This window comes from Lagopus muta, chromosome 7 (genome assembly GCF_023343835.1).
Source record: "Lagopus muta isolate bLagMut1 chromosome 7, bLagMut1 primary, whole genome shotgun sequence".
NCBI classification, from domain to species: domain Eukaryota; kingdom Metazoa; phylum Chordata; class Aves; order Galliformes; family Phasianidae; genus Lagopus; species Lagopus muta.
The window spans coordinates 6,719,361-6,737,624 of NC_064439.1; the positions used below are offsets into that span (position 1 = coordinate 6,719,361).

At 42.8% G+C, this 18,264-nt stretch overlaps 1 protein-coding gene across 4 annotated transcripts in view; it reads left to right on the plus strand.

Moving 5' to 3' along the window:
• The first annotated feature begins 556 nt into the window (after positions 1-556).
• GALNT11 (polypeptide N-acetylgalactosaminyltransferase 11) overlaps positions 557-18,264 on the plus strand; it is a 40,218-nt gene continuing 22,510 nt past the window's right edge. For 3 of the 4 annotated variants that reach the window (XR_007378214.1, XM_048951499.1, XM_048951498.1), the window contains exon 1: positions 15,355-15,687. Coding sequence is in view for 3 of the 4 variants with exons in the window: in XM_048951499.1 (XP_048807456.1) it covers positions 15,393-15,687 (295 nt within the window). In the remaining variant the exon portion in view is untranslated. Of the gene's footprint in view, positions 670-15,354; positions 15,688-18,264 lie in introns of those variants that run through there. The other variant, XM_048951497.1, reaches the window with a different exon arrangement.

Sequence of the window (18,264 nt, forward strand, 5' to 3'; positions counted from 1 at the left end):
GGCCCTGGGCAGCCTGGTCTGGTATCATATCTGGAGGATGGTGGACCTGCCTATGGCAGGGGGTTGGAGATTCATGACCCTTGAGGTCCCTTCCAACCCAAGCCATGCTATGATGCTATGATTCCCAGTCTCTGACCAGATGTGCAGAGCTTTGGGCTGTGCAGACTGAAGGCTGCACCTCCACCTCCGAACCCCTCTGTGCTTCAGTGCTCAGCGACAGAATCACAGAATGTCCCGAGCTGGATGGGATCCAAAGCAGCTGCCTCCAACTGCCGGTTCCGCACAGGACCAACGAAACCTGTCTCAGAGCAGTGTCCCAACGCACCGTGAGCTGCAGGACTCGGGGCTGTGCCTTGCCCTGAGCAGCCCGTTCCGTGCCCACCGTCCTCTGGGTCACAACCCTTCCCTCACCCCCAGCTGCCTCTCCCCTCATAGCTCCAGCCCAGACTGGAACGACTGGACAAACCCACAGCCCGCCAAACCATCACCGCCATCTTCTCGGCCCCTTAGCCCCGCCCGTCATGGCGGCCGCGCCCCAGCGTGTCACATGGCAGGGGCGGCCGGGGAGGGAGAAGGAGGAGAAAAAGGAGGAGCAGAAGGAGGGGTTACGTGGAGCCGGCGCCGCCGAGGGCGCGGGGCGGTGTGAGGGGCCATGCTGCCGCCGCCGCGGTGAGTGCGGGGGAGCTGGCGGTTCTGAACCGCGTGGGACGGGGGCGGCGGGGCGACCCGGGCGGGGAGCTTAACCCGACCGGCGGGGACGGAGCTCGGGGCTGGGGGCTGCGCCGCGCCGCGCCGGGTGGATGGCGGTGTAGTTTTGTTGTTGTTCCTGTGCTTTTCGGTGCGTACGTTGTACCATCGAGGCTCCCTTTCCCCCCGCGCAAATGCGCGCTGTGTTACGTGGCTTGACTCCAGCCCTTCTAGTGAGTTCTCGTGGCGTTCTCCTTCCTTTTTGCGTGTTGAGCTTAGAAAGGAGGCTGCGGTTGGAGGGAGTGACAGCCAACGACCCGCTTTGGGAGGCAGAAGAAGCCGCTGTCCCTTGGTTGTGCGAGGACGGGGCTCGGCAGCTCGGGCTGCGCTGGATCCTGGCCCTGCCGCGCCCTCGGAAGCCCGGGCTGCTGCCTCCGCCGGTACAGGTGTGCTGAGCCCGGCTGCGGGAGGCCCGGCAGCACCCTGCTGTAACCAGGGATAAAGCAGCCCCTGCTCCTGGGGAGGGAAAAGGAAAGATCTCGTGACCTGGCTTTGATGCTGCCCTGTCGATAATCTGTGCTTTATCCGTGTTTGGAGAGTTGCTTTCTGCTTGAAGCCTTGGTGAAATATCCTAATTCCAGTACAGCAATTATAGCAGGATCATCAGCGCTGCATTAATAAGCTTGTTTGCTCTAGAACATGCGTTTCAGCTAAGGTCAAATCTCTCCTCTCCTTGCTTAGGAAGTGCAGCCTGTAAGTAATGTGAGATATTTTGAGTACTTTCTGACCTGGCATCTGTGGTTTCTTTTTCTTTTATGGGTCTCATCTGAATAGAGATGCTCCCGGGCATCTCTAGTTAGATTAAGCCAATCTGTTTGCTCAGGGAACGACGGTAGCAATCCACCCAGCAGTGTCTCTGCTACCTGCAGCTGTGAGGAAATCCAGCTGGGATCCCTGGACCTGGTTTTAGAGTAGCACAAAGGACCAGGTGTTTCCAGATAAGAGGCTTTTGATTAGCACGCAATTGGCCTCCCCTGGTAAAACTGTCTCTGCGGCACTGCATGCCTTCTGCATAAGCTTTGACTCATCCCTGGGTAAGATAAGCTCCTGTGGAGTTTTAGGAGCTCTTCTGCAGCAGGGAAAAAAAGTAATAGCGCTGTAGCTGTAGTGAGCCCTCATCTCTCAGCCTCACAAGAGGAAGCCAGGAGGCTGCCTGGCCTGTTGTCAGTTGAGAGATTCTCAGGGCAGATCCCAGCACTTCTGCTTTCTAATCACTTTGCTTTGGAGAACTCAAATTGATACTCTGTTATGCAAGGAAAGGAGTTCCTTATAGGTTACTGTGTGCCAGGACACAAAATGAGTGGATGTCATCGTCCTCCCAGTGATGTAAATTAATAGGAAGTATGATGTGTGTTTCAAGCCTTCTGGAGGTATGGAAGCCCCCAAACAGTATGGCAAGGGAAATAAAGGTGAATGATGAGTATGTAGAAAGCAATTACTATTGAAATAACAGTTTTAATGGCAGACAGAGAGTGTGTGTAGAGCAGGGCAAGCAGTGCATCAAATGGATGGGAAGAGAAGGAGAATATGAGCAGATGTTTAAAATGAGGAATTTGGATCTTCAAGCAAGAGAATAGCATACAGCAAGGGCAAAAAGAATAGAGGGAGGATTGATCTTACTGAAGTTACCTTAAGGCTGTGTGAAGGATTGCAGCCTGAGCAGCTGTCAGGGTGTTTGGCAGCTGTGTGTTGATTACAGAAGCAGGAAAATAAGGGGAGACTTCCAACTGAAGGGGCAAGGTCAAATCTGGGGGTTGGACCAAGTGACCTTCTGAGTTCGTTCCAACCTCAACTGTTCTGTGACTGTAGAATTTCGAAGAGAAGGAAAAGGTCATAATTCTTTTCTGTGGCAGTTCAGCTTACGGACTTCCTAAGCTGATCCATCTCTCTGGCTAGGCAGCACTGGTATCACTGAATTTAAGTAATGATTTACTTTGGAGAGATGCTGCTCTATGTTTCTCTCTGTTAAAGTACAAAAATATGCTCATGTGCTTCAAGTACAAACATTCCTCTGTTTTCTATTCTCTCAAAAAAGCATTGCAGAGGTAAAGTCTGTTTCAATCCTTGTTAAAACAAGAAATGCAAATACTCTCCTGATTCTTATATAAGGCTCCAAAACATATGGTGGCTTATGGAGATAAATGCATCTGCTGTTGCAGCTACTGTGTTAATGTATGCTATCAGTACAAAGTCTTTGGCTGTTAAACTGGTGTTTAGCAGCATGAGAAAATGCATTTGTTTGGCTTGTTTTGTGTAAAAGTTAAGTGTCTTCCCTGCCTTTCAGTTGTGCTCTAGCATGTTTCTGGTGTGAGTTAGTATTGTCTAATAATTAGTGTAAATACTTTGAACACTGTGAAAACCGCAACAAAGTGGGGAAACTGGGAAGCTGCTGATACTCAGCCCTTGTGCATTCTAGGGATTTTCTGCAGTCAGATAGTTTGCATGTTTGAAGCTGGAATACAGTGCTCAGGGTGAAGCAACTTTTCTGCTGTTTATACAAGCTAGAAATCTCTAATCCAGGCAAGTTCAAATTTCGTACTGAAAGCTGTGTGCATGAGCAAGGAATAGTTGTGCAGGTAGGTAGTTGTGTGGTGTTGCTTGCAGGTAGGTACTTGGATGCTTCTACCCAGCATAGGGCAGGTGAGCTGCTGTGGTTTTATTTCTTCTGGTGGTTTTATTTCTTGTGGTAATAGCTGTACACAATCCTGTATTTCTGATTTGCCATGACTCATGAGCATTACCTTATTGGGTCTGCTGCAGTGGCATGCGTGCTCTGATCCCTCTTGCCATAGAGCAAGCCATCGAACAGAAAGGACTTATCTCTCTATGTGAGATGGAAGGAGTGCACACAAAGAGAAATGTTGTAGAGCTGCTGATGTGAGGTAACTTACCTGCAGTAAATTCCAGTGTCATTCCTGTGACTTTCACTGAGACACAGCCACCATTTAAGATGTCTAATTTTAAAAGGACAGGCTCAGTTAATAGACTTGCGGAGGCATGCAAGAAATAAGGTACCTCAGTAAATGATGGCTATGTGCCATGCTGATTTAAACATAATAGATGTTAAGAGTGTATTCAAAGGTCGCCTTTTAGTTTATATAAAGTTGTTAAAGAATTGTCTGGCTAAATGGCTTAGATTTTCTTGTGCAGACAAGGATTAAACTAGATGCTGTAAACCTCAGAGGTAGCCTGAGCGAAGAGATCCTCTTCCAGGAAGAATAGAATTCTATCCCACTTTGATATACACCCCCTTATGAATAATTCTTTGTAGGTATTTTGAGTACTTTGCTAGTTCCTTTAGCATGGCACCAAGAGCAGACAACTTTACGGGCTCTGCTGATACCTCTCATGTATGTGTTAGGCAGTTTGCTTTCTAGAAGTGCATTCCTTACTTTCCTATTTCTTGGAATACCTAGACTTTGTCAGTTGGCATCTTATCTCTTGCATCAGGAGACACTGAGACTCATCGCTTATGAAACCAGGAGTCTGAGTTCTGGGTTATGTGCTGAATGTTTGTGCTATCAGTGTACTGGAAATTGGCTCCTAGTGAAGTGGGGAAATGTGTTGTTGTTGCAACATCCATGGTTTCAACATCATAATCGTGAGAATGTTTGCACATTAAAAACATTGGCAATAGATAAGTAGAATAAAAGTGGCTAAGGGGGGATGGAGAAGTGCTCCACAGCACTTCTCTCAAAGGAGGCTCTTTGGAAGAGTAATATGTCTGTAACATCATGTAGAAGGAAATAAAAGGGCAATCTGTTTTTTGGTTTAACTTGTAGAAGTTTCCTTTCCATACAGCATGAAATCTCTCTGCTAATGATTTATCACTCTAATCTAACAGCTAAAGTCTACTTTTGTTTCAGAATCATGCCAATACAAGGTCTGTTTGCTGATGTATTTGAAAAAACCCTACTCTATTGTCAAATTCAATATTTAGCAATGTAAGTTTTAATTTAGATGCATGTTTTCATTGACACCATCCATAGATACAGTTGTAGCAGCAATGGTGGGTTACTCTTAACTGTATTTTGTTAAGAATAGGAAAAACAGACTGTCTCCTGTGCAAGACTTCAGTGTAATTCTTAAATTGGCTTGGAAGAGCTCTTGCTCTTCCACTTAAGTTTCACTTGTTACTTGTATTATTTCTGCCTGTTGTGGCCTTGAAACCTTTGATGTATTTGCTTTAATGTGGCATTCAGGTTTAAAAAGTGAGTACTGAGACGATGAATTTCTGAGGATCTCATCAAAATCCATAGCAGAGCACATAGTTCAGCCAGAACATCCCTGGGCTTTGCATACCTTAATGTATGGTTTCCTGGCTCACTCTGTAAGCTGAGGAGTTGGTTTGTATCCTTGGGCTTCCTCTCCTATGTTGATGGCTGGAGACACCAGTGAGGAAATGGGAGAAGTAGAGAGAAATTGGTATGTGGAAATTACTGTAAACTTCTGTTGTGAAAATAGATCCAAAACAAAAACGGTGATGAGTTTTTTGGTCTTTTGGAAAAGAGTTCCCTACCGGAAAACATGAAAGTGCCTTGTTATGCTGTTCCAGATGGCACAAATACTGTGGATTCTGTGCTAAGGCTTGAAAACAAAATGTCAAGTGACCTTTGTTTTTGGACACGAGAAGTGCAAATAGGCATTGAGTTCAGTTAAACTGTATTTTTAATATTTCTTTTGCTTCTCTGTGATTTATCAATGGCCAGCCATGCAGAACTCATAAGGTAATACATTAAGGATCTTTCCAAGATTGTGCCATCTCTTAACAGCATGGAGAGCCATAAGAGGAATTAGGAAATCCTAGCACTTGAGAATGAGTTAAATATTTTCCTATCTACCAGCTTTTGGGAGTTTAAACCATAGCTTGTTTTAACCTTGCTCACCTAACTATTAGATTTTGTTACAAATAACGTGTATGTGTACTAACATCAGGTATTTCAGCTCCATAAAGGTGTTTGGTGCAGGGCTAGATTAGCTGCCCTGCAAGAGCAGAATCACAAAGTCACTCAGGTTGGAAAAGACCGCTAAGATCACTTTAGTCCTGCTGTCAACCCATCCCCACCATGCCTGCTGACACAGTTCTGGAACCCAGCATCTCCCTGGGCAGACTCCAGAGCTGCAGCAGTAGGCAAAGCCTCGAGTTGCTGTCTCATGGCAGCTTCTGGCATATAATTGTAAGTGAATGTAGCATGTGGGGCACAAACATAGCACTTCTGTCGTGTTTTTATGTAAGTTTCTGCATATTGAAAAGGAAACTCATCTAGGAAAAGAGAACTGAATCGGCCTTGTGTGATTTGTGGGAAATAGACTTGGAGGTCTGTGAATGAGTCCTTGTAATCTAATGCTGGAGGGCAAGATGAAACCTAACCATTCTCATTAAGTCAGCTTCACAGAGTTTCCAGTTCTGTAATATTAGGAAATAACTTAATTGCATCAGGTTTGCATTTTGTACAAGTTCAGGTATAGTATTTTGCAGAAATTCTGGTCTGAGATTGTAGATGTTGAATACATACTTTTTTTTTTGTATGCAGCTGTTGATTTCAGTGCTGAATTGCCCACAAGGGGATGTCTGCTAACAGTGAACTGCACTGCTGGGATTTAATGAGAGTCTTGTGCAGAATGCAGTGTTGATGGTCAGTGGTTACAGGCTTAAAACTGAGCCCATCAACCTCAGTTCTCATTGTCCTGCTCCCAAAGTACTTCCATGAGGTCTGTTTTATCACCAGAATTCCTGCCAGCAGTTCTGGTGGAAGGGCTGTACAGTTTGTGTTTGTTTTTTTTAGATTTGGAAAATGTAAAAGGCTGGAGGAAAAAAAAGAACAGAAATCATACCTGCTAAAGGTTATTAAGAATGTGGAAATCTTATACAGGTACTAGTGGTTTGGTTAATGAGGAGTAAAGGAGCTTTTAGGATTAAAATTCGCATGCAAACTTAATGATGGCTTTTTCTAGCATGACTGAGATCCAATCCATTGGTGTTGTAATGGAAGATTCCTTAGAAAGACGTTGATTGTGCTGCTTTAGTGGCAGTAAAATGACTGCTGCCAAACACATGCATTGTGCATCACCTTTTGAGAACAAAGCTATAGCAGTTCTTCAGAGCTGTATGTGCAGTCAGATGAGGTGTACAGCCTCACAGAGCTCGTGTCCTAAAGCCCATCCACGTTAGCCTGTTGTCATAGTGAAGCCTGTGTTTGTTGCCCTGCTCGCAGTAATGACTTGGAAGCAGTTCTCAGCAATCAAGTGTTAAGTTTCAGGCTCAGCATTTTATTGTGTACTGGGAATGAAGACACCAACTGGGTTTGACTGTTACTGCAGTTGGTGTGTTTTCACTGTGTAACCTTGCACCGTTTCTTTAGTGCTGACTCTTCTGGAAGAGGTGGGTGCTTTTCTATTCAGCTGCTTATGCAGAAGTATTTCTCCAATTGTTTTTCATGCATTTGTATTTTTTACTCCTGTTCTTGTGAGCTCTGTGGGCATAATATGCAAGGAGCAGGTAGGTAGATTTGAGATGCTGAGAAAAGGCACTAAGCAGCTTACTTAGGCATAGCTGACCTTGTAAGCTCTATTGCTGTTTGTATGTAGCACTGAGGATCTTTCAGCTAATATTTAGATCTTTAATAGGAGAGAAGTGCATTAAAGAAATTGTCAGTGTTGTTTTTAACCCTGCCTTTTTTTTAAGTTGTATATAAGAAGGAAGAACTGCATTGCAAAATGCAGGCACCATTCCTTGGAGACGGTACATAGAGGATTCCTTAACAGCTGGTTTTGCAGTTCTCATTGTTTCAGTTGGAAGAAAGCACCTATTAGCAAATAAAAGGGAGAAGGTATTTTTAGGGCTCCATGAATGGCATGGTATATATTTATATGCCAGGTGGCTGGGAGTAACATCCAGCAGAGCAGCCCTGCAGTGCAGCATGCTTGCTAGAGATCCCTCTAATTCCATGCAATTGTCCTTTGGGCAACAAGGAGCTTTACTGCGGGGGGGCAAAGGGCATTGTAGGCAGAACAAAACTAACTGTTGTATGGTGCTTAGTTACTCAGTACTGGGCACTGGGATTTTTGTGAGTTCATGTTTCTAAGTCCAAATGTACTTGCTGACTGTAATCACTAACTAGGCTGCTATGTTAATCTTTTGGATGTTGTGCCACTGGTTGCAAATGAACCTGGTAGATTGTTAATGAGAGCCAGAATTTTATGAAACTTTATTCCAAACTTCAAACTGCTTTTTGCTTGAAAATTGTATCCTCAAATGTCCTTCTTGAAGCATTTTCTTTCCTTGGAGGGGAAGAAATATGTAGGGAGAAATGTATTCCTTGTCAATAAGGGGGAGGGGGGGAAAGTCTAGTTGAAGAAGTGAAAGTTGTTAAATTTTAAAGTATCTTCCTCAGAAAGGAAACATCTAAAATGGAGGTGGCTAAAGACAGAACTTGCAGTTGAGAAGTTCCAAAAAGCTTGATAACCAAAGCTACATCCCTAGAGGAGGTATTCAATATTTAGCCTATAGATTTAAAGACAGTAGCATGTGATATTTAGGCATCTGTGGTTAACATCCAAAACCTGAAATACAAATCAGTGGTTGTACATTGCAGGCAAACCATTTGACAGTGGTAAGATAGAAAAGAGTGGGAGCATACAGCCGTAAAGATAAACTTCAACTATTTTTATAAAACAGTGTGCTTCCAACTTGCAAACTCATAGCACAGTTGTTTAGGTTTTCAGCAGCACATGCAGCTATTCTCTCTATGCACCTTTCTTTCATTATGAAGGATAATGAATGTTATTGGTATTTTAAGACTTTCTTTTTCTGTTAAGCGTTGATCAAAACTTGCATTTGTTCCAGCAAGATTTATTTTAGATGGCGTGACGTGGATTTCTATAGCTGTGCTGAAATGACTAAACTTGGATCCTAAAGCTTTTAAAGTTGCATTTAGAAGTGATTTACAGTGGCTCATTAAAAATAGATCTTTGTGTGTCATCTCATTAAAATGAGTGGGAGTGATGATGTTATACAGGAGGACAGCTTGTGGCCCAGAGTGTATTTCTGACAGTTGCTGGAGCTAGATTGGTCTGGCTTTAGCTCTTCTGCTCTCCCACGCACTGTAGCAAAGAGCACAGCTCTCTTTGGGTGGTTCCTGTCCCTGCAGGTAGGAGCAGGCTGCTGTCAAGACCGTCCTGGGTCCTTTCCAGCTGCTTCCATCCAGGGAGCTTCTCAGAATCATAGAATGGCCAGGGTTGGAAGGGATCTCAAGGATCATGAATCTCCAACCCCCTGCCATATGCAGGGCCACCGACCTCCACATTTAATGCTAGACCAGGCTGCCGAGAGCCCCATCCAACCTGGCCTTGAACACCTCCAGGGATGGGGAAACCACAACCACTCTAGGCAGCCTGTTCCAGCACCTCACCAATCTCAAGTAAAGAACTTCTGTCCTGATGTGAGGCTATTCATGCTAATACTTTTTTTTGGAAGTGCAATATTGGTTCCATTGCACTGGGACCAAGAAATATATGAAGAGTTAAGGCTATTAAAAGAGGGAAAACTGCTTTTGTGAGTAGTGTTACTTTATCTTCTTGGCTTTTCCTTCCCAAAATAAAGTTAGAAGGAAGGAACTGTGAAAGTCCACACAGCTATTTATCCAAGTACTCTGTAGAAAGATAAAAATAACTTCAATTATGTTTTACTAGAATGCTCCTTAAAACTAGAATACTCTAAAATATGAAGATTATCATAGAATTGCAGGAGTTGAAAGGGATCTTGAGATCATCATGTCCATCTCCCTTGCAGAAGCAGGTACCCTACAGCAGATTACACAGGTAGGCCTCCAGATGGGTCTTGAATATCTCTATGGGAGGCTTCACAACCTCTCTGGGCAACCTGTTCATTCTTACTGTAAAGAAATTCTTTCTCATGCTGCTGTAGAACTTCCTGTGTTCAAGCTTTATGCCTTCCTAGCATTCAGGCATGTCAGCCAATCCTTAGAGCTTTGTATCATCAGCAAACAAGCTGAGGATGGACTCTATCCCTTCATCCAGGTTGTTGATAAAGATGTTGAACAAGACTGGACCCAGAACTGACCCCTGGGGTACACCCCTAGTTATAGGCTTCCAACTAGACTCTGTGCCCCTGATGACAGCCCTCTGAGCTCTGCCAGTCATCAAGCTCTCAACCCACCTCACTGTCCACTCATCTATCCCACGTTTTCTAAGTTTTATAACAGGAATGTTGTGGGAGATGGGGTCTGACACCTTGCTGAAGCCAAAGTGCACGCCACCTTCTGCTCTCCCCCATTTGCCCAGCCAGTGATGACATAGAAAGCTATCAGTTGATCAAGAATGATTTCTCCTTCGTGAATCCAAGTTGACTACTCCTGATAACCTTCTCTTCCAATTGCTTGGAGGTGCTATCTAGTACAAGCTGTTTCACCACCTTTTCAGGAATGGGGGGTGAGGCTGACTGGCCTGTAACATATCTTTTATACATATCATGTACATAACGTATGATTATATGTATCTACACAGACTTGCAGAAGGAAATCTGGGTAGTATGAATGTCCCTTTTTTTTTTTTTTTAAAGTAAGGCTGTTCTTGGAAAAACTTCAAGCAGAGTTGAAGGATTTCTCAAATAATTCTGACTGCTGTTTCGAAGATCTTGAGGTTGATCTGATCCTCTGTTTGACCTCTGACAAACATGAGTTTTGGCATGGCTGTGAAACATCCAGTCATACGGTGTGTTTACTAAGTTGCTGAGGTTAATCCAAGCAGATGTGGTGTTTAAGTTGTGGCTGCTCAGAGATCCTGTAGCTACTTTTTCTCTATTAGCCAAAATATTGTAAAATATGGTTGGCATTTTCTTCATTAAAAATATTGAAGTCTCACACATTGGGCCACTGTTAGAGCTGCACAGGTTCCTAACAGCAAACTCTTCCAGGGTGTCTGGTGAAACAGAGTGCATCAGTGTTGCAAAAATTGTTAAACGAATGTAAATGTTTGAGGTTGCATGTGTGAGCTGAATTTTGTGATGGTGCTGTAAGGAACCTACACGAAGTCAGAGCAATGTGGAAAACAGTGCTGTGCAGTGAGCTCTGCAGCTGGAGTCTGGCAGGTAGGCTCCTGGAGCTTTTGGTCTCTGCTATTGATTGACTTTCAGAGAGTTTTACTGAGTTACTTATAACTCTTATACTTGGAGAAAAAATTAATAGTTGACTACATCTGCAAGGAAGTGAGATATCTTCAGTGGAATTTGTCAGGATTAGAGAGGAATATTTTGCTCTTGATGTTTCTGGCATTATGTCGTGCAAACTCAGTTCTTCCTGAGGCTTTGTCAAAGTGAGAAAACCATCAGGCAATAAATATGGCAGTCAGAATAGAGAGAGAGAGGAGGGAGAGTCTGAAAGTCAGAATATCTGGTTAGAAATATACGGAATGCTGTGGATTGCTATATAGATATATTTTGAGCAGATACTGGGGGCAGCTTCTAAATACATGCATTTTTCTTTTTCTCGGTCACTCTGCCTCCAGAATGGACCATAACTTCCTGATGGAGGAGATGCTGCCACCTCAAATGATTTGTGTTTGTCTGGGTTATGGATCCTGTTCATCTGTTCTCACTGGATTCTGAAGTATCCCTCTGCAAGCAGCTGTAAACCCCATGTATTGCTAGGATGCTGTGTGTGTTAACAAGGGCTTGTAAAATATCTCAAGATATGGTTGTATGTCTATTTATTATTTGTTGTGAAAGCTCCTGTGTTACTGAGAGGAATTGTCTTCTGCTCATTTTGAATCTTGACTCGCTACATTTGTTTTTTGGAGAATTGTTTGAGGTATTTTGGGAGCTCTCTTTTGACAGCTGTTTTGCATTTCACCCCTCCATTTCTGAAAAGCTTTAGCCCCCTCAAGTGTAGTCTGAGTTATCTTGAGGAGCTGTGTTATCTTAAAATCACAGAACCACCGAAGTTGGAAAAGACCTCCAAATCATCCAGTCCAACCACCCAGCTTCCACCAATATTTCCCCACTAACCCATGTCCCTTAGTAGAGCATTGGAATGTTTTTTGAACACCTCCACCACCTCCCTGGACAGCCCCTTCTACCACCTGCACGCTCTTCCAGAGAAGAAACTTTTCCTAATATCCATCCTGAATCTCCCTTAGCACAACTTGGGGCCGTTCCTCTAGTCCTATTGCTAGTTATGTGATAGAGAAAGAGAGAGACTGATTCATAATACATATTATGAAGTGTTTCTTGTTATGTTTAAACTGTAGTTTTAGGGGGTAACAATTTTTGTTTGTGTTTGATTTAATAGAAAGCACAGAATTGTAGGAATTGCAAGGGACCTCTGCAGAGCATCTAGTCCAGCCCTCTGTCTAAGCAGATTCCCTACAGTAATTAAGTTTCAGACGTAGTTCATATTTTTACTATCCAAATTGCAATTTAATGGTGACTGAATTGAATGTTACTGTATTGTTTGTGTAAATAAAATAAGAAAAATATTGTGGTGAGCATGTAGACAAGGAGAAGGCCAAGGGAAAGATGGAGGCCTGTGTGGCAGTTGTCCCTGTGACTACCTCTTCTCTTCTCTCTGGAGCACCTCAGTTATTTTGGCCATAGTATTTTGAAACAAGTGAAGCTTGGCTTGTTGAGGAAGGCAGGGATGTACTGATGCAATTGAATCCATGTGAGTGTAGGGCTGGAGAGGGTCTCCTGGCTCCTCAGGGTGGGACCCATGCAGAACCTTGTGTATAATGCTTGAAAAGTTAGTAGAAATGGTTGAAATCCGTAGGAAGCCAGTTGTGTAAATGCTCATGTGTTGGTAAATAAGGTAAACTACTCAACCCTGCTTTCCTTTTGCAGACAGTGTTTGTTTTTTTCCAATCTGCCTTCAAAGCTAAGTCTCTAACAGAACATTTGGAACTCAGAGGAAATAAATAATGGCTTTGTATTTTCCTGCCAAATGTATTACCAAATGTCTTGGTTGAATAGCAAGCTACTGAAAGGGCCTCGTTTCTGCATTGTGGAGGTTCTGTCACTTATTTTAAATGCAATTTTTCAACCTTTGTGTCTTTTCGCAAAGCTGCAAAACAGCAAAGGAAGGGAAAGGAAAGTGAAGTAGTTCTGCCCTGGGAAAGAACACGTGGAATAATATCACACTCAGGTTTGTGCTTGTTGTAAGAGCAACCTGGCAGCTCTCCAAATGTGATCTTCAGGCTGGCCAGAGGGCTTTCTGGAGATGGAAGGGGTGGACGTGATCTTTTCACTCTGGTGATCACTCGTTTATCTCTTCCTTTTTCACCTGAATGTCTGATCTTGGGTATGGCAAACTTTGTGTCTGGATTTGCTTCCATAGCAGCACAGGCTGTGAGTGTTAAAACAGATCAGAGAAGATGAGGAGAAGCTTGTTCCATCATGAATTCTGCTTTGTGTCCTGTATTCCTACTGTTATCTAGGATAGCAAGGGTAAGATCTGGTTCTCCTGTCCAAACCTCAGTGTGGATATACCCTTACACAGCTCTGAAATGACAAGGTTGCTTCTGCTGCAGGAGTTGCTATCTTATTCAAACAGCTCTGTTCCACAGCGTAAGTACATGTGTCACAACGTGGGATTGTACATCTGTGTTACCATAGCAAATGGAAAAACAACTCCTGCAGGTTTTGTGCAGCAGTATTAGGCTTGGACAAGTCTTGCAGCAGATGACCTTCTTGTGGCTGTGCTAGAAAAAACTGGCAAGTACCCAGATCTTCGAGGATAAGTATTAATTGTCTGCAGACTGTCTGGCAAGAAGAGTAAATGTGATGCAATGATAATAGCTGTGTATGTAATCCTGCTTCTTCGCAACTCCAGTCCTTTTTCAGTCTGGATTTGCTTTATTGTATTTTAATTGACCACTGTTAAGACATGATATCCGATAAGATATTGGAGTCTGGTGTTCTGCATCTCTCTAGTTGCTAAACCCATCCTGTTAGCTAGAATGAGGGTTTGGTTTTTTGTTTTTGTGGGTTTTTTTTTTTTTTTTTTTGGAATCACTTATGCCCCAGAGCATTTGTTGCCTGACTGATTTCATGGCCTGCTGGTTAAGCAGTGGGATTTGTGTATGGCAGCATTAGAGCCTGTTTCACAGAGCATGCAATTTGTCTGCATGCGCGGAATCAGTTTGAGATTTAAACCCTGTTTAAGACCTTTTTAAGCTCCTTGGGTTTAACTGTCGCATAGATTTTTTTGCCTTACAGAAGTGAGGGAGTTTGACTTGGTAAGAATAACAGGTAAATTGTTTTTTGAGGAGGCTTTTTGCTTCATTCTGCGTTATGGAAATGTTCTCTTTAGGGCTCAGAATTACACTGCCAAAATGAGTGGGATCTTTATAGGTTTCCTTGGGATCGTAGTGCCTTCTGCCTCTGTGTAGGAGTTTTCTGTATTGAGAAGGGAATATTGTTTGTGCTCGTAACTGTTGTTAAGGTTTGTTCTTTGCCAGCCTGACCTGAGGACTGCTCTTAGTTTCCAACTCCTTGAGAAGCCTGAGAAATACATTAACATAAACTCTTGACCCTCCTCCCGCCCCAATCCTCAGTACTTTGTTTTCTTCATACAAATGTTTTGCTAATTAAATATGTGGCTAAATATTTTCTTGACTTATTGCTACTATGCTAATAATTCAGTGTGTTTAGATAAGGATGAGAGAATTCTAATTCTTTCAGGGTTTATAGTTTCTGAAGTTTGGGAACCAAGCCTTGCTTAGACAGGAGAGTCTCCAAACAGTTTACCTGATTCTCCAGGGCTGTAAATAAAACTTTATCACCAGTTTCACGTGCTTCGTTCCAGGGGTTTGCTCACCTGAGTAACTGCCAATAGACTTTGGGCAAGTGGTATTAGTGGCGGGATGCCTACAGGAAAACTCTGGGCTGGTTTGCTTCCTTTCAGTTTCAGGTGGGCATCTCCAAGGAGGATGGAATCTATTCCAGAGTCTGCAGATGCCTTTAGGGAGCCAGTGAATTTCCCTGGAGGTTTTTATTCTTTTGCTACTCTCTCTCTGCTACTTTTGTTTCTGGAGAGAGTCTGTAAGTGTCGCTATGTCACTGACTTGGTACTGTGTCTTAGTTACATTGCACTCTGATTTCTGGGGTGCTCATGATGGTTGGTGTTCTTAAATTTGGAATGAAGGAGTTAACTGCATTGGTTTTTGAGTCTGTGTTCTCTCATTCCACATTTCAAGATAGGAACTGAAAGCAGGAACGAATTCTTTGTATCTGGTATGTACTTAAATACTGATTTGGTTAAATGAATGTAGGCAGATGAACATGCTGTGGTGGAAGAAAGATAATTATGTAACTGCTCTGAGAGAATTAATTGCTCACCTTTAAGCGCTGTGTGTCACTTGGCTGTTAGTGATTTGTTTGCTTCGTGTTTCAAAGCAGTAGTGGCCACGCATGTTGGTCAACTGTAGTCACGCTTCTTGAATGGGAAAGTGAAGAGGCATTTCATTCTTCAGGTCCGCTGTTAGTGTTACAAAGATATTTAATGGAACAGTAATGGATAGAATGAACTTCATTAATGTATAAGCCTAAGGAGTGAACAGGCAGTGCTCTCAAAATGCGTTTTTATTCTCTTTCAGGTAATTGAGAATGGGTCCTCAACAATGCTGAGTGTACAATGGGAAGCGTCACGCTCCGCTATTTCTGTTATGGGTGCCTTTTCACATCGGTGACCTGGACACTTCTGCTCTTTGTTTATTTCAACTTCAGTGAAGAGAACCAATCCTTCAAGAATGTGCCCGTCAAGGGGCTAGAACCTCAGAAGCCATTTCCAAAAAAATTCTACCCCCGTTTCACTCGGGGGCCAGTTAACATACCTGAATTGCAGCAGAAAGAGAGTAAATTTAGAAATCCTATTGGAAATCATGTCCAGGACCCAGTAAAGGGAGAGGGAGACTTCTCTCCTGAAATGGGTGAGTGCTTTTTAGTGTGGGTGACAAAAGAATAGAAAGAGAAAATGAAAATTGTCTGTTTGTTCAAAGGATTTCAGGGTAAAACCATATAGTAAGGTAGCTTTGGTGTTAAATGTAGGTGGTACAAGTGGCTCTCTTAATTAAGAGTTATTTGAAATTTATTCTGTTGTGTATAATCCAAAATATACAATTTCTAACAGTTATAATTCTGCTGTGTGAGTGTTAACAGGGAGTGGATTACACCAAGATGTCTGCCCTTGATGTGGTTCTTGACTGATTGATTTATTTTTTAGAAGGTTCAGGATATGTCTTTCATGTCTTGCTTCTGTATTGATTAGGCTCAAATACATGAACTTTAACCACAGAGAAGCTCTAATCTTATGCAGCTGTTAAAAGCAGCTTGATAGCAATACATAATGAAGAAGACCATTGATATGGAGAATATTCTTGGAGTATGAAATAGCATAAAAAAAAAAGTGGGATGGCAAAATTACAGTGTAAGATTAATCGAAATGATGGTGATGGTTGTCAAAACCTGCTTATTTTGCACCAACAAAAATCTGTATGTTCCATTGGAGCATATTTCATCAGTGAGATTAGGTTTGTGTTCCAAACTAAAATGCTTGGTGTTTTCTGCTGTATTTGAATATGCATTGACTATTAGCCTACGAACTTGCTTTAAGTCTGGTACGTATTGAGTGTTTTAATATCTACTGCTTTTTGGGGAATTGTGTCAAAGTACCTTCCATAGCCTGGAGCTTAACATTTATATCCAACTGAACTCTTTCATTATTACTGCATCATTAGCTGTAAAAGTCTGTAGACCTTTAACAAACTTGTATGATAGACTTGTGCTCGTATGTAGAAAAACATCTTCCAAAACAGAAATGCCAATTTGCGTTGCCTTGTGGCATTACAAATGTTTATCAATTCATTGCAAAAACCATGAGAGCCAAGGGAGGTGAAAGCCAGTCCAGAGGTGCCATTTCTTTCCAACTATTCAGTGCTGGCCAGGAAAGAAATTGGAGCTTTTCAACTGAGGAGTCTCTTGATCCTCAAACAGAGTGACTAGTTTGGTTGGTGAAAGCCAAGGGGATTTATGGTGCCAGGATAAGCTCTACATGAATAATGAGGAGACAGCTGGCTCTGTTTGAGTTAGATCAGGTGCTGCAGGAAGGGGCTTCATGCCTCTCTGGGGTAGGGCAATGATAAACATGCAAAGAAAAAAAAAAAAACCCACACCAAAACCCAACAACAGAAGGATTGGCATGTGATAGCTGAAAACACTGATCTGGTAATCTGTTTTTTCTTTGCAAACTTATGAAATCCACGTAACACTGCTGAAGTCAATCCTGAGCTGATGTTTCCATTGCAAATCTTCTTTTCCAAAGGCTTGTATCTGCTGTTTGGACTGAAACCTTCCATGTCTTTTGCAGATGTTTTGGATGTTGTTCTTTATGAGGATGTTTTAAAAACTGTTAGCATTTCTTCTAGTCCGTATTCAGAAAATCAGAATAAAGTAGCTAGTGGTTGTATATTGGTGGGCTGTGGAAGAAAACATTCAGTGTGTGTTTCTTAAGCTCGTGGTTTGAATAAAGGGAATGTTTTAAGTTGACCCAGTGGCACTGTGTTACTGTGATGCATGTAGATATGATTAAGCTGGCTACATAAGCTCACAAGCTGGAAACCTTTCTCTGAAACTTCATGTGTTCAAAGGAAGGCCAGCTTACCCTTTTAGGCCACTGGTGCTTGAAGAGAGGTGCTGCTACTCTGACCAGACCTCATTCCTGCTCTCTGTAGATGCTCTGACATTCGTACACTTCATAGAATTGTTTAAGTTGGAAGGGATTCCTAAAGGTCATCAAGTTGTCCCTCCAGGCCCTGCAATAAGTAGGGAGGCCTACAGCTAGATCTGGTTGCTCAGAGCCCCATCCAGGCTGACTTTCAGTGTCTCCAGGGGTGGTGCACCCACCACCTCTCTGGGCAACCTAATCCAGTGCTTTACTATCCTTACTGTTTAAGGAATTGTTTTTGCTGTACTCAGGACTGAAGGCAGTGGAGTGAGAATTGTAAGAGATGGGAATCTGGGTATCTGGATGCAGATTTTCCTCTAGAAGGTGGTCTTGCTATACCCATAGGTAGACTTTGTGTTGAAACAGCTGTGATGCAGCTGTGCTTTGAAAGCCAACCTTGTTCTTAAGCTTGAAACTTTATTTCTTTGCATTTCTTATGGTCTTTATTCTGTTTTCTAATCCACTGCATTTTCCCTGCATTTGAGCTCAGTTGGCTTTTGCATAGCTGTCAAAAACTCAGCGTGAGGAACGAGAAGAGTCTGGAAGGTTTGATTTTATTCTGCTTTACAGAGAAGGCAAATGAGTGAGAGAGTGAGAGATTGCTGTCAAAAACAACTGTAGGGAAGATGATGGTGTTGTGCTCTTACCACTTTCTTCTACTCGAATTTTTTTTGGTAGAAGATTCATTTGAAGCACCATAGTAGTTTGCTTTTCTTCACCCTGGTGAGCATTTGGCTCACTGAGAGAGGAACCCTGGCACTGAATCAAGGCAGGCACAATGGCA